General features: G+C 41.2%; 1 protein-coding gene across 7 annotated transcripts in view; it reads left to right on the forward strand.

Moving 5' to 3' along the window:
* The window catches only part of FRYL (FRY like transcription coactivator), a 204999-nt gene that overhangs the window by 176450 nt on the left and 2416 nt on the right, over positions 1-26133 (forward strand). For 5 of the 7 annotated variants that reach the window (XM_070396963.1, XM_070396929.1, XM_070396936.1 and 2 more), the window contains 9 exons: positions 1343-1507; positions 6668-6918; positions 9545-9752; positions 13326-13475; positions 14164-14262; positions 20711-20779; positions 23614-23631; positions 24366-24476; positions 25724-25914. In XM_070396963.1, the coding sequence (XP_070253064.1) occupies positions 1343-1507; positions 6668-6918; positions 9545-9752; positions 13326-13475; positions 14164-14262; positions 20711-20779; positions 23614-23631; positions 24366-24476; positions 25724-25914 (1262 nt within the window). The remainder of the gene's footprint in view (positions 1-1342; positions 1508-6667; positions 6919-9544; positions 9753-13325; positions 13476-14163; positions 14263-20710; positions 20780-23613; positions 23632-24365; positions 24477-25723; positions 25915-26133) is intronic. The other 2 variants (XM_070396939.1, XM_070396955.1) reach the window with 1 other exon arrangement.

Raw genomic sequence — 26133 nt, forward strand, 5'->3', positions numbered from 1 at the left:
GTGCCTCTAGACCAGTGGTTCTCAACCTTGGCTGCACATTAGAATCACCTGGGAATCTTTTAAAATCCTGATTTTAAAAGATTCCCAGGTGATTCCCAAGGTTGAGAACCACTGCTCTAGACCCATTGCTACCCAGGCTTGGTCCTCCATGGGACTGTCTTCATGTAATCGGCGCTGGGGAACCTTCTGTCTGCCAAGAGCCATCGGGATATTTATAACATCATTTGCGGACCATATAAAATTATCAGATTAAAAATTAGCCTGCTATATTTGGTCAGGCATTTAATCAACTCACCCCTAATGCCTTGGTAGAGCCAGACCAAATGATTTTGCGGGCCGGACAGGCCCTGCCCCTGATAAAGGAAGATTGGGTTCCTGACAACAGTGACGGAGTGAAGGAGGCACAGGCCCTCCCAGGAGCCAGATTGTAGGCTCAGAGGCTGGCATTGCCCCCCACCTGCGGTGCAACTGTGCTCACAATACCCCCCCCCCCCCTCAGCCCCCAGGCCCTCGCCCGCCCCTTTAAAGCAGGACTCCTGACTGTATCTGCCTCCTGTCTCAGGAGGGGAAAGCCACCTGGGCTATAGTGAGTGTTTAATCAGGTTCGCTAGCTCTCACGAGAGCCTCGGGGCAGAATCACTGTCTCCTCATAAGGCCAACCCCTCAGGCCGAGAGATAAAAAAGAACTTGAAGTAGCTACCTCCTGGGGGCAGGGGAGTTTTTTTCCTACCTACTTGAATCACAGACTTCATATTTCTTATGTTGAATATTGACCATGAAAAATGTACAGCCTACTTAAAAAAGGAAAAACTGTAATATTTTCTTTTCGGTTTTTCTAATTGGTACTACTTTTCAAAGACTATAAGCCAGCTAATGATGGACTGCCCTGACAGCGCCTTTGTTGCCCTAATTCTTTTTGTATTGCTGACGTTTCGTGGTACTGATTTTCGCTTAAGTCGGTGAACAGCGGTTCACAGTGAAAACTACCGCTGCTTCCTGAGACTCGGCGCGTGCGTGGCACCAAAGCCCCAGGGAAGAGCCTGCCCACAGACACTCAGACCAACTGAACACACAGACGCTGCTGCCAAAGTGTGCATGTGTCCGAGAGGAACACAGTTACGCGGAGCTCTTCCCCATCGTTAGTTTTGTTCAGCAAAGCTTAGCCTGCTGTGCTGATGGGGTAGCGGCGTGCGTTAGCAGCACCCGTTTGGACAGAGACTGAACGGAGACAGGGCCATTTTAGGAAGCTAAAGATCTTTCTAAGCCCCTCCCGCCCCCAATATGTTATGATATAGAACATGTTTCATAAATAAGTTCCCTGTTTTCCTGTTTCCCCTTTTAGTTAAACAGTGATGCTGCTGCCGATGAAACCACACCAGACCATCCTGAGTTGCTCCAGTCTCAAGACTCCACGGGCAGCATCTCCGCAGAAGAAGTGCTTCAAATCAGAGATGAGACCCCCAGTTTGGAGCCCTCTCTAGACAATGCTAACAGCCAGCTGCCTGAGGTGGGGAGAAGTGGGGGCTGGTGCATGGCCAATTTGGGCTCCTTTTAGCCTCTGGAGCATCCCTCGCTTTCCTCTCAAAGAGAGTTTTCACCCGATAATGCTAAACATTTGATTTGTGTGCGGTATTTCTAACCTGGCGGGTTATTTCGACATAAAACAGTCCAATCAGATGATGAAAAACAGCCGGGGGATGAAGGAAATGACCTGCAGGTTAGAAATAGCCCTGAGTGTCCGTAATGAGCATCTGGGCTGCAGAACGTGATTCGGTTCCTGTGCAGCCGCTGCGGGGGCGGTGGGCACCTCGGTGGCGCTGCCTCCTCTACGGGCCGCTTTGCTTTCCCGTTTCCTTTTGCTGTGTGTGTGGGGTTCAGTAATCGGTGCTGGGATTGGGAGGGAACCTCAGGCCAGCTGTGTTAGCAGTTGTTTAAATGAAATCTTAAAAAAAAAAAAAAAAAAAAAAAGACTTTGGAACTACTAGCGCTGTGTTTTTTGGAAAGGCCTCTGAGAAGTAAGCCAGATTCCAAGCTAATGACTGACTGAAAATGAGTAAGTATTAGTTTTTTTTTAAGGTTATTGTACATACTTCCTTTAAAACAGTAATTATATAGCTCTGTTATATGTGTTTTCGTACCTTGGTAACTATTAGGGAAAACTATTTTTTCAGTGTTAAATTAATGTAGTCAGTAGATCTCATCGTTTTAGTCCGTTGAATTCTCGCGCTCTTATTAAACTGATAGTCTATTTTACATCTTTAACAGCAAGCAGACATCTTTTGAAATGAAGGCATTTGGGTGGCTTTTTAAAAATGCTCCTACTAGTCTAGCTGGAGTTTAGATCATTCAGTTGAGCAGATGTTCATTGAGATTTTACCAGACGCCGGGCTTCCGGTGAGGTGCTGGGGAGATGAACCGGCGCGCACCTGCTCTCAGGGAGACAGAGGAGGTGAAAAAGGAGCATTTCCTTTCAGTCTGAGACACTCGGTGACGCACGTGCTCAAGGCTTTGTGAAAACTCGAGGCTGCCAGCTGTGCAGGGGGCGGTGGTGGGGAAGGACAGGCTCCGTGGCCATCGGGACCTGCCAGGCAGAGGGGCACCGTGTGGAGAGACACGGCCGTGTGAAATGAGTCGGCTCCAGTGACACCCGGAAGCGCAGTATTTCTGGAGAAGACAGTGGAGGAGAGACGGTTAGGATCTAAGACATGAGGGGTCCTGCGTGCCGTGCTAAAGACTGAGACTTTATCTTGAGAGGGTAGGAAGCCATGCTGTCACGATTTGCCTGTGACAAGCACTGAAGCAGATGCTCAGGGGTTGAGCCCCTGCCATGTGCTGGGCACTATTCCAGGCGCCCGGCTCAGAGCACTGTGTGGGAGAGACAAAGGCTCCTGGGTTTGGAGCTCAATTCCAGTAGGGGAGACATAATAAACAGTAAAACAAATACAACATAAATACTGTATCAGAAAGTGATCGTCTTACTCATACTAAGAAAATCGAACGGCAGTGTGGTGTTGGTGAGGGAAAGGGTTGGATGGGTGCGTTCGAGGTGAAGCCGAAGGGACAAGGAGCCACCCCTTGACGATGTGAGGGGAGTGTTCCGGGTGCAGGGAGCAGCCGGGGACCTGGGGGAGTCGGGCTGGGCCCTCCTGGTTGCCATTAGAGACCACACAGCAGGTGACCATAGGAGGATTTTAAGCAGAAGGACATGGTCTGATTTATGTTTCTTGTTTAAATCTCAGCTTTTCTTATGGAAAAAGGAAAGTAGGTTCTTGTACCTGCCACAGGCAGCTTGTTGCATTCTAGGCACCTATCATCAGGGGAAGGCTAGGGTCTGCCTTGTGTTTTAGCAGAGTCTGCGTGGTAAGAGGTGTGGAGTGTGGACTGGAGGAGGCTGAGATAAGGAGATAATGTTAGCAAGAGATGAAGAGGGCCTGAACTAAGACCAAGTGCCTGGGCGGGAGAAATATTTCCAACCGAGGACTGACAGGATTTAGAGGTGCACCTTAAGTGGACGATATTTCTTCCAGCTGTTGGGAGGCTTGTTAAGTGAGCGTTAACTACCAGTTCATAATCCCCTGTGTCTAGCTTGGATCATAATGTTAAAAGGTCAACAGACATTCTCATTAGAAACCATGGAAACAGCAGACTGATGCTAGAAATACCTTCTTACGAAAAGCAGTGTGGTTAACGATTATATGTTTTAATATTGTTTAACAAATAGGGCACTCTTAATTTTTGGTTATTAAAAAGCTACAAGCATACTAAACTACCTCCCAGAAATAATTCATATATTTCCGTATAGTATGGTATATTGGAAATTGTGTTATTTCAGATGGGCATTCACTCATCCAATAATACTTAATGGGCTTACCTCCTAGGCACTATAAAGTTCCTGATGATACTTTATTTCCTTTCCTAAAGGAAAAACACTTCATTTTCTAGGGGGTTTTTTCCACAGTAGTGGGTTTCATTACTAGTATAAACTATGTGAACTGGTGGATAAGAACGAAGGAGATATTTTTAAACCATAGTATTTCATTTAGAAACAGTTCTATTGACATTACAACTATCACCCAAAAGAATGCTGTCCTCAAGAGAAATAATACAAGCTTGTATCTGTTGGGTATGTTGGCCTAATTTGGTTTTCCCTGCTGTGCCTAAAAATGTCAAATGACCCCAAAATGCCCCCTTTTTAAGAAAGTATGAAAGCCCCAAGATATTGAAATAAAACCATAACTCTATTACTTAAAGCATTTTCTTAAAATAAGGAATAGAATTAATTTTAATTGGTGAGTTATTTTACAAATGAAGAAAAAAATCTATTCCTAGGAGTGTTTTTGAATTTTTCTCTTAGATTATGTTAATATCAGGAAGATAAAACATCAGGCAACAGTGTTTCATGTCATGACTATAACTTCTGGGCTGGAAGGGAACTCAGTTCTGAACTTGTGTTTATTAGAGAAACCTTCACAGAGGATTTCTTCCAGTGTTTATAATAGTTTGGAGACCAATTCATGGATGACAAATTATTCCTTGTAGGTATTGAATTTTTGAAGGTAACAAAGTATATTTGTGTTTGTCTAATAAGAAAATTTGATTCTCATAATCTACATATAGCCATGGAATCCATTCCATTAGCCCAAAAGCAGTGTCTTCATGAAATCTAGGTGCTAGAGAAAATTTCAGTGTATATTATGTAATATATATACAATTATAAAATGTATTATCCAAGAACAAATGACAACCAGACATAGGTATAAACTAATGAAAAATTAGGGCCTTAAACTAAGAAGTTTGGTGGATTATTTCAACCTGATAAGTTTAAATTGATGTAGAAGGAAAAATTAAGACCAATAAAAATTCTAGGAATGTCTCTAGCACTATCACATAAACTGTCTTTCCAAATAACTGATGCTTATTACTTAATGACCAAATCATCAAAAAAATTTTAGATGGAAACCTTTGAGTGTGATGAATATAAGGTATTGGGATGACTAAGGAATACTTGTACTGTATATTTTTTTTGAAGTATTATTCTGTAAAGACTCAATCCCTTCATGCACACCTTGTATTTTCTTGCCATATTTCTGTGCCTTTGACAACTTCTAATTCCTTTTCCCTGAAATACTACCAATCTTAGCTTGGGCTGTTATAACAAAATACCATAAACTGGGTAGCTTATCAACAACAGAAATATGTTTCTCACAGTTCCAGAGGCCAAGAAATCCAAGATCAAGGTGCCAGCCAATTCATGGTCTGGCGAGGGCCCTCTTCCTGGTAGCAGATGGCTATTTTCTTGCTATGTCTTCACGTGGAGGGAAAAAGAGCTGGCTAGCTCTCTGGCCTCTTTAAGGGCCCTGATCCCATTGAGGAGGGCTCCACTCTCATGACCTAATCACCTCCCAAAGGCTCCACCTCCTAATACCATCCACGGGGGTGTAGGGTTCCAAATGTAAATTTTGGGAGGACAGATACTCATTCCACAGCTCAACCCGGTCTTGTCACAGCCCATCACATGTTTCCTCCACAGAGAAGGCTCTCAATTGTTTCAACCAGATGGGATCTTTCCCTTCTTTGAGTACCAGTAGTCCTTTGTCTATTGCTCATGATATTTACTTTACACGTACCATATTCATTCATCTCAGTGCACCCAGCCCAGGACCTGATCAGAACCCTTCTTTTATTATATAAATTTTACAGATGAATAAACCAAGGCCCAGGCTGGTCAAAAGTCAAGGGTTCTGACTTTCACTTACTTTTCATATTTTGGAAGAATATTCTATTTTTGTCCATGAAAACAAGATAAGAAACTAACGTAAAACTAAGTAGTAACTTGGGTATAAGCAATAAAAGAAGCTGGCCTTTATTCTTAAAACTGTAAGGGTCCAAATAGTGCTTATTTTCAAACTGATTAAACTAATATCCATGCAAATTTGTATTATCATTTCCTTGGGGTTAGAAGAATGCAGTCATCCTGTTTGATAAATGAGCTTGTAATTCATTTACTTTTCAAAAACAAAAGTCTAAAATTTCCCAGTGGTTTCTGAACTGTAACTCAGTGATGTAATAAGGTTGTGTGGTCTTAACACCCGAAAGCAATTGTTATATAACAAGTATTCAGCTCATTTATGCCAGGAAGACCATGAACCATCACTGTTTCCGTTTAATTCTCCTGGTTAGTCAAAACCTGTTCCTGATTCATGGGCAGCCCCACAGGGCCAGTGGGTTAACTATTTTGAATTATCCCCCTTCCTTATATCTAGAATTTACTGGATATAATGTTCTGGTATAATGAAAGAAATATTTTATGTGAGAGAGAATTTATAGTAATATAAACTTCTTATGTAGAATTAGAATATGTATGTGAGAAGATATTTTCCCAGAGAATATATTTCTAACTAAACACCTAAATCCTCTTAAGAGAACTCCTTGGTGTTTATATGTGGCAATAAGTGATAACATATTAATTTCATTTTTTTTAAAACCTGAGACTATTTCTAAAAAACAACTTTATATAGTCAGAATCTAAAAACTCCAAAAATGAAACTGTATGAATGAAGACAACTTAATAAAATAGTTGTATATTGATGGCAATAGTCGTTTATTTTATGTTGATAAATTGTCTGTTTTAACGTTATTAAAGTCCATAAAAATACTGTTTTCACAGGATACAAGTTCGGTATTAAAGGAGGAACAGGTTATTACAGCCTTTGGAGATGCGGGGGCATATGTAATTCAAGAACAGCAGGATTCTCTGGTGTGTCAAGGAATTCTTGACTTAGAGGAAACTGACATGCCAGAGCCTCTGGCCCCTGAGAGCTACCAAGAGTCCATCTGTGAGGACGATGTCACCTTAGCTCTGAAAGAACTAGATGAAAGATGTGAGGAGGAAGAAGCGGATTTTTCTGGACTGTCTAGGTGAGAAGAAGGCATCACAAACACTTTCATGAGATGATATCTTTGCTACCACCCCCTCCCAAATATGACCCTCTATTCCAGTTTACTTTCATTTCTGTGTATGTTTCAGTCATACTATCGTCGTTTTTAAAGATAAAATGATTTACTGTGGTGGGTTTATTTTCTGTTAACATTCACTTAAAGAAAAACAAATGAGCATTTCTCAAGGCACAGTGAGTGTCATTATACATTTTTAAAAGCAGCAAATACCTATTTTGGCAGAATGCCTAATAGCGAGATGTTAAAATCAGTATTGGGCCATAGCCAGATCCAAGTATCAAAATCATGGAGTGAACGTCTATGATGCCAGAATAAATCTGAAATGTATCTAGAAATGATTTTCCACTTTCATTATCAGTGGTCAGATTTTTCAAGTTTGACATATAATGAGCAGAAGTGATGATTTTTTAGTACTGTCAGACTCTGCCTTCTAAATGTTTCTCTAGTCTACAGTCTGACACTCCTTAATAGTTAGTCTTACACAGAAATATTTAGTAATCATCAAATGTCAGTTTTACTCTTGCAATAAAAATTAGTCAGTTGTACCACAATTGATAATAGAGTTTGAATATGTATAACAGGTGAGGATAATTTTCACTCTTAGTATATCTAGAGTCTGACCTACATATGGACGTGGACATTCAGACATTAACAGCACCTTGTTGGTGTTTTTTATTTGGATATGACAGTAGCCTATACACTCGCTCACTCACCGATCATATTCAAGTTCAGGGATGCCAGAGGCGATGTCGGGGTAGATAGCCAGCTGTTCATCTTTCTAAAAGGCTGAAGTCAAATGGTTTACTGATACTGAAATGGAATAGAGCATCCCTACTAATTACAAAGGCACATCTACTCAAGCATACAGGATACATTTTGTTCAAATCAGTCACCCCAGTGACATTTTAAAAATTAAGCTTTTTGAGGCATAATTTAACTGTTCACTTCAAACATCTGCTTTGTTTTCATCTTTTCCCCCAACCTTTACTCAGATCCTTCTCCTGTAATTTCTGCCTTGTAAGGTGGAACAGGCACCTGCAAGGCCTTGAGGAACCCGTTTCTTTATGGAGTGTCTGGCACAAGCTCTGCATCCTCAAGTCCCAGAGTTGCACACTTCATAGACTGTCCAACCCAAATACATCTTTCTTTTTCTTTTCATCGTTCCATTTTTTTTATCTGACTCTTGGGATTATAAATTCCTTACAGAAAATGGCTAGGTCATATGTTTCTTTTGCAAAAAATCTGCCACTACCATACTGCTGAGCACGCAGTATGTGAAGTAGCTGAGCTGGCACTGCCTGTCAGGGCTTTTATTATCGGGATTGGACCCATAGTCCTGGACTCAGATTCTGGTCTGTCATTTCCTACCCAACAACCTAAGCACATTATTTAACCTCCCTAAACTGTTTCTGCCCAGCTGGTGTGGCTCAGGTTGGTTGAGCATCGTCCTGTGCACCAAAAGGTTGCCAGTTCTTTTCCCAGTTGGGGTATATATGGAAGCAACCAATTAATGTTTCTCACATAGATGTCTGTCTGTCTGTCTCTCTCTCTCTCTTTCTCTCTCTCTCTCTTTCTCTCTCTCTCTCTTTCTCTCTCTCTCTCTAAGCATGCCTTTGGATGAGGATTAAAAATAATAAACAAGCAATTTTCCTCATCAAGAAAATGGAGATAATAGTGCCTAACCCTCACAGCGCTGCTGTGAAGAATGAACGAAACAGTCCATATAAAGTACCTGACACAGCCCTTGACACAAAGCACATGGCCAAAGCTTTTTTAATATCATCATCATCAATTTGGGCCTCCAAAATTGACCATTTAAAATGAAAAAATTTGCCGAAACCGGTTTGGCTCAGTGGATAGAGTGTCGGCCTGCGGACTGAAAGGTCCCAGGTTCGATTCCGGTCAAGGGCATGTGCCTGGGTTGCGGGCACATCCCCAGTGGGAGATGTGCAGGAGGCAGCTGATCGATGTTTCTCTCATCGATGTTTCTAACTCTCTATCCCTCTCCCTTCCTCTCTGTAAAAAATCAATTAAAAAAATAAATAAATAAATAAAATGAAAAAATTTTTAATTTATTGAGGTAACGTCGGTTAATAACATTATATACATTTCAGGTGTACAACACTGTAATTTGACATCTTGTATACGCCTGCATGTTTACACCAAAAGTCTACTTTTTTTCCATTACCGTATATTTGACCCCTTTACCCAATTCATCTTTCTTCACTCCCTTCCCCTCTGGTAACCACCATTCTGTTGTCTGTATGTATGAGTTTGTTTATGTAACATGAAAGCTTTCTAATCTGAATTATTCATAGCCATTACTGAAATGAGTCCATAGCGCTGGCATGTCATAGGACTTGGGTTGTTTTAAGGTTAGTCGAGTGAAATTAGATTTCTAATTCCAGAGAGGCTAAGTAGAAGGTGCTAACCAGAAATCTGCTTACTTGTGCTTATTCGTGCTTTCTTACAAAGTTTTGTTTGTTGTGCATTCATAAGAATAATGTATCCTGGATGACTAACAGCACGCTGAGTAACTGAGTCTGTTCTAAGAGAGCATTATGATTCCTGTGATCTGTGTTAACAGTCAAGATGAGGAAGAGGAAGATGGTTTTCCAGAAGTGCAGGCGTCGCCTCTGCCGTCGCCATTCCTGTCTGCCATAATCGCCGCCTTCCAGCCGGTGGCCTGCGAGGACGAAGAGGAGGCCTGGCGCTGCCACGTCAACCAGATGCTGTCTGACTCCGATGGGTCCTGCGCCGTGTTTACTTTCCATGTGTTCTCCAGGCTGTTTCAGGTCAGGGAGGGTTAAGCTTTCTGAATTCACATCATTGTTACCTGATAAAGTTACGGTGTTTTGGTCTGAAATCAGTATCTCAAATTTTAATACTGCCACTGATTTTCTTTAAAATTTTTTTCCCCCTAAGAGAGTGATACTACTAAATTCACACTGTGACATTATACTGCTGCTGGTACTGTATACAGTGACTACTCTAGGTAGCTCCCTTGCAGCAGTTAGAATAAAACTTCAAAACAACTGATAAATTTCCTATAGTGTACCAGGTACCATCGGGGATATCAAAGAAATATAAAGCACTAGAGGCCCAGTGTATGAAATTCGTGCACTGGGGGGGGGGGGGGGGTGTTCCCTCAGCCCAGCCTGCACCCTCTCACAGTCCGGGACCCCTCGCTCCTTACCACCCAGCTCTCTGCTCCTTAGCACTGCCACAGAGGCAGGAGAGGCTCCCGCTGCTGCGCTCACCAGCCATAAGCCCAGCTTCTGGCTGAGCGGTGCTCCCCCTATGGGAGCGCACTGACCACCAGGGGCAGCTCCTGAGTTGAGCGTCTGTTCCCTGGTGGTCAGTGCACATCACGGTGACCGGTCATTCTGGTTGTTCTATCTTAATGGTCGCTTAGGCTTTTATTATATAGACTAGAGGCCCGGTGCACAAAATTTGTGCCCGGGTAGGGTTCTTAGGCCTGGCCAGCAATCAGGCCCAATCTGTGGAGCGACCAGTGGGGCGATTGGGTGGCCCCCACTGGCACCTGCCGCCGCCTCCAGTCACCTCCCTCTGCGGGGCAACCAGCAGGGCAGTCAGGGGGCCCCCGCTGGCACCTGCCTGGCACCACCCACTCGCCGGCCCCACCACCACCAGTCGCCTCCCCCTGGGGCCTGCAGGCTGGGGGCAGCTCCTGCGTTGAGCATCTGCCATCTGGTGGTCAGTGCACATCATAGTGATCGGTCATTCTGCCGATCATTCTGCTGTTGGTCGATTTACATATTAGGCTTTTATTATAAAGGACTAGAGGCCCGGTGCACAAAAATTTGTGCACTCGGGGGGAGAGGGGCTCCTCAGCCCGGCCTGTGCCCTCTCGCAGTCTGGGACTCCTCAGGGGATGACCACCTGCTGGCTTAGGCCTGCTTCCCGGGGGATTGGGCCTAAGCTGGCAATCAGACATCCCTCTGGCAGCCCGGGAGCCCTCAGGGGATGTCCACTTGCCAGCGGGGAGCAGGCCTAAGCTGCAGTCGGACATCCTTAGCGCTGCTGAGGAGGCGGGAGAGGCTCCCACCACCACCGCTGTACTGGCAGCCTTCAGCCTGGCTTATGACTGAGCAGAGCTTCCCCTGTGGGAGCGCACTGACCTCCAGGGGGCAGCTCCTGCATGGAGTGTCTGCCCCCTGGTGGTCAGTGTGTGTCATAGTGACCAGTCATTCCCAGTCATTCTGCTGTTAGGGTCAGTTGCATATTACCCTTTTATTATATAGGATAGAGGCCTGGTGCATGGGTGGGGGCTGGCTGGTTTGCCCTGAAGGGTGTCCCGGATCAGGGTGGGGGTCCCGCTGGGGTGCCTGGCCAGCCTGGGTGAGGGGCTGATGGCTGTTTGCAGGCTGGTCAGCCCCCCACCCCCCAGTGGGGACCCTCATCCCATGGAGGTTTGGCCAGCCTGGATGAGGGGCTGATGGCTGTTTTCAGGCTGGCCACACCCCTTTAGGGTGGGGGGTCCCCACTGGGGTGCCTGGCCAGTCTGGGTGAGGGGCTGAGGGCCACTTTTAGGCTGGCCAAGCCCCCCCAGCAACAGAAGCTCCCAGCCTCTCCTTTTTTTCTTTTTTATTCTGGGATTTATTTACTTTCTATAATTGAAACTTTGTTGCCTTGAGTGGAGCTCAGAGCCGGCCGCGACAGGCAGGAAGCTTGGCTTCCTCCATCATTGGAGCAACCATGCCTCCAGCTTGCTCCAACTCCGTGGCTGCCGGCTGCCATCTTGGTTGGGTTAATTTGCATATAGTCTCTCTGATTGGCTGGTGGACATGGCTTAAGGCATAGCGAAGGTATGGTCAATTTGCATGTTTGTCTTTTATTAGATAGATGGTCCCTGCTTTCATGGAGCTTACAGTCAGTATCCTAAAACAGTTTAAATGCTAAATTAATTCGTATTTCCATTACTGTGTGGGGACCTTAAAAAATGTAACCCTTTGAGTGCCAACCAATATCCTAGGAACTATGCTAAAATTGCCAGGGCATTTTTGCTGATTTTACAGCAGTTTAGGAAAAATATGAATCGCAAGTAAATGAAGTTACATATTCAAAAACTTAAGGAAACCTTTACTACATTTGTTTTCTGCACTTAGGTGCCATCTGTCAATAAAGAGTGAACTACTAGCATCTAATAGTGACACTGCAGGAGGAGCACGATAGCGATCCCAGCACTTTTGGCAAAAGACAGGAGGAGCGCAGTCGCGCTCCCCAGCACTCTAGGGGTTAACTAAGATTGCTTCTAATCCTAAAAATAATAATAATACAATAATGAGCCAACATTTATTGAGTACTCACTACATGCTAGGCACCTTGCTAATCCTCTACATCAAGTATTTCATTCTTACAACAGACCTATGGAATGTAAATATTTTTAGCATTCCGTAGCTAGGGAAACTAAGGCACAGAGCAGTGCCACCACTGAAGTCGCTGTTCTCTGAACTACCTACCACGCTTCCTCCCTCGCTGAGCCAGTTTTGCTCATCTTGGAAGAACCTGCCAAATACATTTACTGTTGAAGCTTTCCCAACCATTCCAACCTCAGCCTCTCCCTCCTGGAAGTAACTCAGTGCTCACTAACGGGACCACGGACTTAATTCTGTACTTTTGCATTGCTACTTGATTTTCTGCTTATGTTCTTTTCTTTCCTTTGTCATTCTGAGTTTCTTGATGCCTGCAATTGTGGCTTAGGCCTTTTTAAAAAAATATTCATGACAACACCTGAGTGCTACACAGACACATGTAGGTACACACCGTCTGTATAATTATTAGACTAAGAGTAATATAGTCTAGTTCACTGAGTGCTCACTGTGGTTCAGACATTATCTGATTGTTTTATGTGGATAACGATTCTTGAGTTTTGAGAAGACTTTACTCAATGCATTTTTCTGACTTTGATCATTAATGTCAGGTAGCAGCCCATAGCCAAGGATAGTAAATTACATTTACAAAAAATTTTTTTCAGGTAGAACTAAACTTAAGAAGCATGATTCCTCAGATATGTGAGGACTTTATTTCCAAGGGTGTGTAGCACGTACTTCTAATATCTCTCTCCATAAAAAAATATCTCCGGAACGGGGGAGTGCATGGCACGTGTCACTAGTTTTCTTTTTTCAGTAATACTGTTTCATTAATATTTGATCATTTTTAGAAGCTTTTCCTAAAGTGGTGCCTAAAAACATGGATTTACAGATCAGTTATTAGAATTCTCTATGTTGCTACAGCAATTTCAAAAGAAAACATTGCCCTAATTAATAAATTAGGCTTCTTTACTTAAAGATGAAAAGAGGCCTTCTTAGGAAACATTAAACTTTTTCATATGCTTTTCTCCATAGACAATTCAAAGGAAGTTTGGAGACATAACGAACGAGGCAGTCAGCTTTCTTGGTGAGAGTCTGCAACGTATTGGCACCAAATTTAAAAGTTCGTTGGAAGTGATGATGATGTGTTCGGAATGCCCAACAGTCTTTGTGGATGCTGAAACAGTAAGTTTTTACATGAGGGCTCATGAGAAAGACTACATTTGAATGGTATCATTCAATAAATAAGCTAATTCAGAATTTTGAAGTGTAAAAATCCATATTTTCCAACTTGCTTATAAATACATAGCTAAATACAATTCCAGTGTATTAGATGCAGTGACCTGTGGCTGTTTCTGATTCTGGCCCCTCCCTGCCCGCACCCTCCAGAGTCCTAGATGAGGAAGCTAACAAGTCATGCTGTAGAGATGTCCACTTTTTTCATGATTCCGGAATAAAAGCGGGGAGGGGATGGTTAGGCCTCCCCCGTTAAGAACAGGGTTCCTTGGTCTTCCCACCCTGTTTCCCAGCATAGTTGGACATGATGCATTAAGATATTTAAGGAAACTAAGGTTTAAGAAGCTCCAGAGGTGTTGCTTTCAAGGCAAATACTGGTCTGACATGCCATTCTTGCCCGAGCCAGCGTTTGACAGCGTTCGAAGGCCTGCTAGTCCTGCTGACATCCTGGGAATCCCACTGATGCTTCCTCGGTTCTGGTGAAAGGTCAGCCCTGAGGATGGGGCCGAGTGCAGGAAGGGAACTGGCACCACGTTGGGCCACAGACCAGCCAGCAGACATGCCATGACCCAGAAGTTGCCGGTCTCGTGACCATGACCAGAAATGGTAACCTGGATCAATGTTTTTGATTTGACAGCTGGTGTCCTGTGATTTGCTAGAAACACTCAAGTTCAGTGTCTTGGAGTTGCAAGAACACCTGGATACATACAATGCCAAGAGAGAAGCAGCTGAGCAGGTCAGTCCCTTTTTACTGTGTGAAAAGAATAGTTTGTTTTTTCCACCCCTCCAATTTCTTGTATTTATTTTTTAAATTAAAATGATTGTTAATAAGATTATATAGCTTTCAAGGATACATTTCCACGACCTGTATATGGCACTGTGTGCCCACCACCCAAAGACAAATGTCTTTCGTCACCTTATATTTGGCCCCCGTTACCCTATAACTATCCCCCAGCACCCTTCCCTCTGTTGTCTGTGTCTGTAAGTTTCAGTTTTCTATTCCACATATGAGTGAAATCATTTGATTCTCAGCTTTTTCTGATTGACTGATATCACTTAGCATAGTATTCTCAAGGTCCATCCATGTTGTCACAAACGGCAGTATTTCATCTTTTCCTATGCTGAGTAGTATTCCATAGTATAGATGTACCACAGCTCTATCCAGTCCTCCATCACAGGACACGTGGGTTGTTTCCATGCCTTGGCCACTGTGAGTAATGCTGCAGTGAACATAGGGGTACATATATCTTTGTGAATAAATGTCTTCAAATTTTTCAGGTAGATGCCTAGGAGAGAGATTGCTGGGTCATATGGTAATTCTATTTTTTTTTAGGAATCTCCATGCTGTTTTCCGTAGTGGCTCTACCAGTTTACATTCCCACCAGCAGTGAATGAGGGTTCCTTTTTCTCCACTACCTCTCCAACACTTGTTACTACCTGTCTTGTTGATAACAGCCATTCTAACAGGTGTGAGGTGGTGTTTCAATATAGTTTTGATTTGCATTTCCCTAATAGCTAGTGAAGTTGAGCATCTTTTCATATATCTGTTGGCCATTTGTATGTCTTCTTGGGAGAAGTCAATGGGACTATATCAAACTAAAAAGCTTCTGTACAGCAAAAAACCACCAACAAAATGAAAAGGCAACCAATCAAATGGGGGAAGATATTTGCAAACAACAGCTCCAACACGGGGTTAATATCCAAAATACTATTTACAAAGAACTCATACATCTCGGCACCAAGCAAACGAGCAATCCAGGTAAAAAATGGGCAGAGGACCTGAAGAGCAGTTTGCTTCCGACACTAGAAGTGTTAACCGGGCCGCTGAATAGCTGAGAGAAAAGAGGACCTCTGAGCACTTGCCTTGGGGTTTTCCTGAGCCTCTAGGGCCGCTGGGCTCTCTGTCCAGTGAGTGCCTGTCTGGCTTTCCAAGGTTAGCCCTCTGAGAGCACAGTGGGAAATCTGAGCTTTATAAAAAGCTTCCGTGTGGAGACCACATGGCAAGTGGAGAGAGAAAAGTCTTTCTCTGAGGATACATTATTATGTGGTCGAAAGAATCTGCCACCTGTGACCAGGCTGCGATCCTTTTCCTGTGACGTGTGTGCATGGGCGGGCAAAGGCAGAGACGAGAGCGTGGTAGATTATAGGTGGCACCTGCAAAGAGATATTTCTTCATCTCCAGTCTGGCAAAGCACAGCAGTTCTCTTCCCGGGGAGTAAGCGCTTTCAATTAGCAGGGGCAGAGAAAACCGAAAAGGAAATGCTTTTCCTTTTCACACAAACTGTATACAGTAGACATTTTTTAATAGAGTAGATGGGTCTTAAGTATCCATCACAGGTAAAGGCCTATGAAAAATGAAGTATAAAACCTGTCTCTTATTCCTTTAATAGTCCACATAAGAATACAAGGCACAAGTACAGTATGTGAATAATTAGGGACAGAAGTAAAATGTCACTTAAGGTATAACTATAAATAAAAGTACTGGCAATGAAAGAGACTTCCCAAAATTGAAAGGCCACTTGGGCTGATAGGACACTTCATGGAATGAGATAGGACCCTAGGTCTTGACAGATGGTCATTTTAGATTGGGGGATTATTTTAGGGAGAGAAGACGGTATGACAAAATACTTGTATTAGGGCTTCCCGCCCTTATAAGGAAAAGGGATCTTATATGTGGACTGAAAGAATGTTGACAGATTGGAAGAATTTTCAACATCAGGAAAGAAATGGGCAAGATCTGGTCATCTTACAAATAGTAATGCTCTGTACATTTTCAGACATGTCTTTTGGGTACATATGTTCTCTTACCAGTTGAGTATCCAGGAGTGGAATTGCTGGGTCATGGTATATACGTATGTTCTACTTCAGTAGATTCTGCCAAGCACTTTTCTAAAAGAGATGGTATCAATTCACAGCCCCTTCAGCAGTGTGTTGCTTCTTATCTTTGTCACTACTTGGTACTGGCAACTTAAAAAAATTTACTCATTGTGGTAGGTGTGTGGTAGCATATTTGACATTATTTTGCATTTCCCCTGATGAATGTTTGAGCAACATTTTATATAATCTTCGTTTAGATGCTTTGTGAATTGTGCCTTTTCAAGTACCTTGTCCAGTTTTGAAAATGGGTTACTTGTGGTTTTCTGATTGATTTGTAGTTGTTTTAAACGCACGCCTTTTATTGGATGGATGTATTACAAATTTTTCCCCTCTGTGGCTAGCTAGCATTTTCAGTATCGTGGTGGCATCGTTCAGTAAACAGAAGGTTTCGGTTTTAATTAATCCCACATTATCAGTCTTTTCCATTACGGTCAGTGCCTTCTGTTTCTTCAGGGACATAGCTTATCCTGGAAGCTGCAGTAAATTGTTACAGTGATGACCCCGGTGCCTGCCCCTCTGTCCACACCCCTTTGCTGTTCTTCCATCAGGAGATGGAGTCCGTTCCCCCGCCTCCAAGTGGAATGGCCTGTGACTGTTCTGACCAAAGTTAGACATGTTGCTATGCGGCTTCAGAGACTAACACGTCAGTGGTCTTTTGCAGTTTCTGCTTTTGCCATCGTGCTGGTCAGAGTGTAAATTGGGAGGAATTCTGAAAAACTATTTGGGCTCTAGCCTACTGGAGGATGAGGTCCTGTGGAGGACGGTGGAGGAATCCCAGCTGTGAAGGCAGCATGCCAGCACAGACGTGGGGCCAACCTGGGACTTCCAGCCTGAGTCGAGCTATCACATGACTGTACACTCGGGATGGCCGTAGGCCAGCCGTGGGCAAACTACGGCCCGCAGGCCGGATCCTGGCCGTTTGAAATGAATAAAACTAAAAAAAAAAAAGACCGTACCCTTTTATGTAATGATGTTTACTTTGAATTTATATTAGTTCACACAAACACTCCATCCATGCTTTTGTTCCGGCCCTCCGGTCCAGTTTAAGAACCCATTGTGGCCCTCGAGTCAAAAAGTTTGCCCACCCCTGCCCTAGGCAAAACCAGAAGGAACTCCCAGCCAACACATGCATTTGTCTGGTTGTTTTAAGCCAGTACCATTTATAATAAGACACCAAATACCTGCAAGTACGTCTAGTCAGATGCTCTAGACCTCCACACAGAAAACCCCAAATATCTCTGAGCAAAATTAGAGGCTAAATTTATGGAGGACTACACCGTATTCATGAATCAGAAGACTCCATAGTGCAAAGGAATCATTTTCCCAAAAAATGATATGTAGGTTTATTGCAGTGTTGTTCTAAATCTCAGAGGGTATATTAATGAAAATTGACAGACTAACTATAATTTATATGGAAATGCAAACACCAAATACTAGGACAATCTTGTTGAACACAGCTCAGCAAACTATAGTCCTCGAGTCATATCGGGCCCACTGCCTGTTTTATGTAAAGATTTTTTAGGAAATAGCCATCCCATTTGTTTACATATGCCCAAGACTATTTTTGTAATGAATCACTACGTTATGTATTGCAACAGAGAATGTATGGTTTGCAACGCCTAAGATAGTATCTACCCTTTAGAGTCTTCCAAACTTTGTCCTGAAGAACAGCAGCTAGGTCTAAACAATGCAGTTAGTGAGACCTATTAGAAATCTCAAATGGGGCAGTACTGGCATAAGAATAAATAGACCAGTGGAATGTAATAGAGAGTCCAATAACAGACCCGCATATATAGTCATATAACTCACAGCAAAGGTGCTATTGCCACGCATTGGGGAAAGAATGTTCAAGAAGTTATCCTGAATCCATTAAATATTTGTATGGGGGCGGAATGAACTTTGGTTCTTTTCTGAACTACCATCTCCCTGTTTCTTGTCCCCCCTATTCATTGTTACTTTTTTTCCTCCTTTCTGATCTTTTCTATCAATGATATATTTTTTACTATTCAGTTTCCCCTCTAATAGTTTCTCAGTTATACATCCCTTTATTGTTCCTGCGTTTCTCCAGGATCGTGGGTGAGTGAGCGAGCGCCTTAGGTTATCAGGGCCTGTCGTCTAGACAAGCACTGGACAATTTGTCTTCCCAGAACCACGAGACCAGAAATCTCCGCTTACCTTTTTAGACTCCCAGATGCTGCTGCTTGGTTTCTAAGCCTCTCCGCCTGCACGTGATAAACGTAGGAACAGTGAGTGTCCCTCAGGGGAAATGACCTGCTGACTGTTCAGGTCCCTCCTCTGCAGTTACTTCTTCTCCAGGATCCTCAGACCTCCCAGTGCAGTGAAACTGTAGGCCGCCACTTTCTCTCCCCCCTCTGTGCCTAGGGACATGCATAAGAACGTGCCCTTGAGTAAACACCGGGATCAATGTAGGGCCCCCTTCTGTGCTTTTCTCATACTCCCTAGATCCTGGTAATGGTATACGGCTTCTATAGATGTCTCTGGAGGACTGGCCTTACACAAGCTCCTCCATCATGCCCTGAAGCCAAACCTCTCAGGTTAAGTTTTAACCTTCACTTGAGTAAAGAAAACATTGTGACAGGAAGACTGATTAGATGTGAACTAGAGCAGCAGTCACCAACCCGTGGTCTGTGGACCACTGGTGGTCCGTGAGGTCCGAAAGGTTGGCGACCTCTGAACTAGAGGGTATTCTATACACAGACGATCTACTGTGTCTGTGTACTCTGGTTGGAAAGGTGTGGACCTGTACTTTTCAGGACAGTATACAGCCCGTGGGACTATATGGAGTTTGTCTTTTAATAGAATAAAATCAGAAATAATTGTGTTCAATAATGCCCCCAAATGCCATATCACTGGACATATAGTATTAAAAAAATTCAGGAAGGCCCTAGCCAGTTTGGCTCAGTGGATAGAGCATCGGCCTGTGGACTGAAGGGTCCCGAATTTGATTCCAAGCTGTGGGCTCGACCCCCAGTATAGGGGGCGTGCAGGAGGCAGCCGATCAATGATTCTCTCTCATCATTGATTCTCTCTGTCCCTCTCCCTTTCTCTCTGAAATCAATTTAAAAAAAAATATTCAGTAAAAATAGGCCATTAAATAATCTATTGAAATTTTTCCGAATGTATTGGTTTACTTGGACAAATTAGACTGCAAATTGGACTGGATTAGTGATGATTAAGAGTATAAGCCTTTTAACATCGAGTGTGGATAAAGAGTCATGTACCATCACGACTGAATTGCTGATATGCAGAAATCTCCTGGACGCTTTGACAGTGGCTGCCAGCAGCTCTGTCTCACCAGGGAAGCTTAACATGTTTTCGTTTCGAGCTGTCAAGCAAAGGGCCTGAGGCCAGTGCAGTCTGAGGGACCGGGATAAAAGGGACAGGAGGTCAGAGATTGTTTTGAAATAACTGAGATGTCTCATTGTAATTCTTTGCATGAAGAATGTTAAGCTACAATTGAGAATTTTAAATGTCTAGTACTGAAATATCTTCAAAGGGCAGACTTAACATAGCTGGTAATTTTTCCCAAAGTCCTAGTAAAAAATGTTCCTATGATTTCTTATTAAATGACTTTTATTTGTATTATAAAATACACCAAATAAAAAAAACACTAAGATTTTAAAAACGAATATTAATACTATCAAACTATCAAAACCTAGGAGCCTAACTTAAAGGCTTTTCGTGATCTTCCCTATTAAATCACATGCGATTTTATTTTTCTTTGACCTTAAATAAATAGCCAACTTTAGGAATGACATTTGGCTCCTATACCCAATATTCTTTGGAAATAACTTATCATTCATTACTGTTCAAAAGAGTAAGAAAAAAGATATAAAAATAAGATTTAAAATGGATTTGGGTTTCTGTTTCACTAATTAAAACTAAAACTGACACCACCAGCCTTCTGAGATTTACACTTCTGGTCAGCAAAAGGACCTGGTTAATTCTAAGTTGTCAATACTTACTAAGTTGGCCGGAGGGGAATCACATCTCTCATTTCCCATCTTACATCAGGCCAGGGTCAGGCAGAGACTGTGAAGACTGTTCTGCACTGAAGTGGAGCACCGCCTCCCCGAAGAGAGGGCCCTATTTGCATTTCTGTTGATAAGGGCCCAGAAGTGTGTGCATCTAGTTACACTGACGGTGTCATCCTGCTTGGTTTGTTGCGTATACACCGTGAGACAGTTAACTTTTAAATTTGTTGATCTATACAACAGCCTGTTGTTATATTACCAATGCCACTGCACAAGTACCACCTCACAGTTCACTGTCACTTCTTTCTTTAGTGGTTAGACAATTGCAAGAGGACATTTGGCGCCAAAGAAGACATTTATAGGATCAACACAGATGCACAAGTAAGTTTCCTATTCTTCGTTTTGCTGTATTTCTGTACCGGGTAAAACTGTGTGCATGCTCTAATGTCCTTATGTGATAGTCCTAGAAAAAAGAATACATGTAACATTTTTCATTTTTGCTATCGGAGCAATCTTTGTAAAAGTTAGGTTCAATGAAATACTGGCTTAGTAATGAAAAAATTCACTTCAATCAAAGTGAATGACCAGCTTATGACTGAAGCTTAATAACATTCAGTAGATAGGCTTGATGGCTATCTGGACAGTCCAAGTCACTTTTAGCTGCATCTGCCTCTTTCAAGAAATGTCTGTTCTTCATTGGTATTCTGCAGATAAATGGTCTGGTCAGGAATGCAAACCCAAAAATAAGGTTATATACATTCATATTAACCTTTCTAAACATGAAATTCTGATTGGATAAACTGTACTGTTTTTTACTAGTGTAAAATTCAATGAAATAAAATAGTATTTTCTTAAAGAAAAGTATACATATACAACACATACATCATATTAAGTGAGGATAAATTAAGACTTACAAATTATTCTAATAAGAGTACAACTTCATATGGGGAAAATATATTCATCAGTGACCTTTGCATTTGACATCAGAATTCTAATCTTTTTCAACATCAGTTATATTGTTATAGAGTTCTAGTCACTGTAAAAGTTATGGTACCATTATAAAGAAAATTTGAAGTTTTTTAAAAAACTGAAATGCTGAGGAAATAATGGCATACTCTTAATACATGTTAACTATTTGCCAGGCACTGTACTAAGTATTTCACATTCATTCTCTCTATCTTAACAACTCTGTCTAGTAGATGCTATAATTATCCTCATTTTGCAGATGAGGAAATTGAGGTTCAGAGAAGCTAACTTATCTAAAATCAGTAAGTAGCCCTAACTGGTTTGGCTCAGTGGATAGAGCGTCAGCCTGCGGACTGAGGGTTCCCAGGTTCGATTCTGGCCAAGGGCATGTACCTTGGTTTCGGGCACATCCCCAGTGGGAGTTGTACAAGAGGCAGCTGATCGATGTTTCTCTCTCATCGATGTTTCTAACTCTCTATCCCCTCTCCCTTCCTCTCTGTAAAAAATCATTAAGTAAATAAGTAGAATTAAAATTCAAACCTAGGCAGTCCTGCACTGTTACAAAGAAATTGTCAAATCATGTGTGTAAAATAAGGAATTAACCCTGGATTAGAGTTAGATCCCTTGGTTCTAGTTCTGACTTTGCCACTACTTAACTGCATGGCTTAAGCAAGTAATATACTCCTTTTTTCCTATATAAATTAGGTGTTTAGACTAAGTGATTTCTTATATCCCTTCTACCTTGGAGAAAACGAGTTCCATCTCCCAAAGTCTACATCAATCAATCTTGCTCAAGGTTTTCTGCTAAATGAAAACTGTACATTTAAGATTTCATGTACATCTCTCTCCTTTCATATTCAGCTCTTGAGAGTGGGGGCCTTTTTACACATTATCTGTTAAGTGTCCCTGTGTACCAATGTAGTCTTTTGCGTAACAAGCAATCTATAAATAGTTATTTAAAAATAAAAGAGAATGTATATGCAAATTTCAATGTACTTAAAAGGTATTAATTTAAAATATACAGTGTTAGCATATTTAGTATAATTTATGGTAATTCAGAGCTATAGAATCAATTACGATTGTGTTATTTCCTACAATTATGATCATAAACATTATCAGTGATTTCTTCTCCATTACATCCCATAGTAGAGGCTATGGACATATGCACATAGAGTTAGCTCTGTTTTTTTATTTATGCTAAGAGAAGAGGGAAAAGGTATTTAAAACTCAAATTAATTATTAATTCCCATATAAAACCTTAGAAATTTAGATATGCTAATAAGTTTGACACTGGATTGTGCTCAACTAATGTTCACAGAATGGCTGCCTAAGTAATTTATGGTAAGCAGTAGGGAGCTAAAAGTTCACCTTTGCTTAGCAGATCCTTTCTAAATTGAAAGGAATAAATGTTATATAAGTCGTTCTTCAGCGGAAACTACTTAGAAAAGGCAGACTTCAAAGGGGACTTCTAGAAGCAGGTTTTACATTATGGCAATTGCTGTTTTAAATAGAAAACATTTTTCTTCATTAATGAGTAGGTCTGAGTTGCTGTAGATGTTTTAATGTAATCGTTTTTAAGTATGTATTTTACATACATTATCTTATTTGATTCAAACCTAGAAGGTTTGAGTTTCTGAAGTTTACCAAATTATATTGGAATGCAATTTAAAACACACATCTGCTTTCGCTATTTTACCTCCTGACTTGGCACCAATTCTGGCAACATAGGACCTAATTAGACAGTGAAAGGTAGGAGGCCTAGAATGAGCCACACCAAAGATAATCTTCTTGTAGGTGAGTATTATTAAGATTATAAGCCACCTCCTTTCTGAGAACAGTAATCTGCTTATTTCCTCCTGAGAAATTTTCTCCTTTCCTAAGAAAATTTTATGACACTTGGCATTTTTTTTAAAGCTATAAAGGTTTATTAGATAAAGACCACTTATAATAGCCAGATTTCTCAAGATCATAGTAGTTCGATTTTCTTCATAACTGTTACACAGAAATAAACTGTAGCCTAAATGTAAATTTTTATTTGGCAAAGCGTTAAAAAAAACACCCTGGATTGCTACAGTAAATGTCTAAAAAGTTTTATTCTGGAAATGGCATCATAAATTTTTCTTTGGGGTGTGATTAAATGTTCTTCAGTTTGCCTGGGACATCTGTGACCCTAGTTAAAATGATCTTACACTAATTCTTGGTCTTTTTCTTCCTTTGTATTTTTGTGACCCGATCACCTTCTTGCTTAGCAAATGGAAATTCTAGCAGTAAGTGACCTGTCTTAATTTACAGACTATTTATCCATGTCAGACAAACTGGTTTTCATTTGCCATTTGTGACCGAGCAGTGTTTTGTCATGGACGGCTACTTTAAAAGTAGTGTGCGCTTCAGGTTTGCATAGCCCTAATCTATGAAATGTGGTCCAATAAAAATGTGATTTTATAATCAATATGTACAACTAGCACTTGCCTTCTCATACATTTACAACTAACATCTCCTTTTAAGTTTCTTCATTTTGAAAATCAAAGTGCAAATGTTAATTTCATTGTCTCATTTCAATGAGATTACAGTGTGTGTTTTTAGAAAAATTCATTTTTAGCTAAGCGATTATCCAGTTTTACTCTGCTTTAACGAGTACTTATTGCTAAATGTAGTGAGATATATGTATCATGATACGGCAAAAGCATATGCATTTGAATTATGAATTTAAAGTTTTAAGTAACAGTGAATCCTTTTTAAAGCATCCAATATATTGTCTGCTTTAAAATTGTCTAATGTGAAAATGTGCTTCACACTAAAAATGAATTATGTAACCTACAATACCTTTAATCAGTCTTCAAAGCATCTTTCATCAGCTTCATACTGTATTAACTTGCTTACTGCAGAAAAATAAATGGCAGGACGATTTTAACAGCTATTTTACAAATTTGTTGGAAATATGTGGTCTAGTCAAATATGGAAAATCACACCTAAACTGTAATGCGATGTTATTTATTTCTAGGAGCTGGAGCTCTGCCGGAGATTATACAAACTGCATTTTCAATTACTGCTTCTGTTCCAAGCCTACTGTAAACTTATCAGCCAAGTAAATGCAATAAAAAATGAAGCAGAGGTAAATATTTAATTGTACTAGGCATCAATTAACTGATTCTAGAAAGTTAAAATGTACACATGCATATATACTGTATATATCCCTTGTAGGAGAGCTTAAGTCCAAAGTCACACATAATGAATCATTTCTTATCAGAATTGTTCTTTGAAATGATACGCTATTTCCAGACCTATTAGTAAATGAGGCAGTAGATACCCAGCAGTCTTAAAAGGATCATGACCTTAAAGGTCACAGTAGCAGCAATAGATCATCTGTAATCGAAAGTCTGGTAAAGCGCATCAACCCCATGTAGACATTATATTATGAAACCCCCTAACATCTTGTCCATCTATTATTTTGTAGTCTAATAATGCACACGAGAATAAGCATATAGTGAATAGATTCAGAGGATAGTGACTTTAGTCTCTTTTTCCCCCATTTTCAATCACTGGGGAAATGATTTAATATTTTTTAAGTGGTTAAATGTAAAAGGATATACATACACATACTGGTTTATATAAAATACATTGGGCTGCCCAGCCAGTGTGGCTCAGTGGTTGAGCATTGACCTATGAACCAGGAGATCATGGTCAGGGCACATGCCTGGTTTGCAGGCTCGATCCCTGGTAGGGGTTGTGCAGAAGACAGCTGATCACTGATTCTCTCTCATCATTGATGTTTCTATATCTCTCTCTCCCTTCCTCTCTGAAATTACACTGAGTAAATAACCTTTTAAAATACAAAGACTTTGCTGTCAAAAAAAAAATGTTTATGATCCCTCCTAAATGTATTTTTACTATCCAAGATGAAGTACAGATCACATGTTAAAACCAATATGAACATTAGTTACAACCTGTTTTACTTATTACAATGTAACATTTATTACACTTATTACAACCTTTTTTTTTTTTTTAATTTTAATTTAGAGAGGAAGGGGATGGGAAGAGAAAGATAATCGATTTTTTTGTTCCACTCATTTATGCATTCATTGGTTGCTTCTCGTATGTGCCCTGACCCGGGATGGAACCCACAACCTTGGCGTAGCTCTAACCAACTGAGCTACCCAGCTAGCGCCAACCTGCTATTTTATTCAGAGTATTTAGAAGACTACTATTGGGTGGCTAAAATTATTTATCCCTACTCAACAGAGAACTTAACTGCCCTTAAATAGTAAGTTTAACATTTGAATATCTTTGTCACAGCCAATTAAATGCTCGTTTTGTTGATGAATATACAACTAGATCCCTTTAAGGTGTGTTTACTTTTAGGTCATCAACATGTCCGAGGAACTGGCCCAGCTGGAAAGTATCCTCAGAGAAGCAGAGTCCGCTTCTGAAAGTGAAGAAACTGACATTTCCAAAGCTGCACAAACTACTATAGAAACTGCCATTCACTCTTTAATTGAAACTTTGAAAAATAAGGAATTTATATCAGCTGTAGCACAAGTCAAAGCTTTCAGGTAAAATGTGAACGGATTTTAAGGAGATGCCTTTATACCTGCGATTTTCAACCTTTTTCATCTCGTGACACACAAACTAATTGCTAAAATTCTGTGGCACATCAAAAAATACATTTTTTTTGCTGATCTGCTAAAAAAAATTGTATAATTTTGATTCATTTACACCACGTAGCTATTTTTGTTAGCTGCTGTAACTTTTTTTTTTTTGACAATCTAAGG

The sequence above is a fragment of the Myotis yumanensis genome, unplaced genomic scaffold (genome assembly GCF_028538775.1).
Source record: "Myotis yumanensis isolate MYYU_CA2020_CCGP unplaced genomic scaffold, mMyoYum1.0.hap1 SCAF_1, whole genome shotgun sequence".
NCBI lineage: Eukaryota > Metazoa > Chordata > Mammalia > Chiroptera > Vespertilionidae > Myotis > Myotis yumanensis.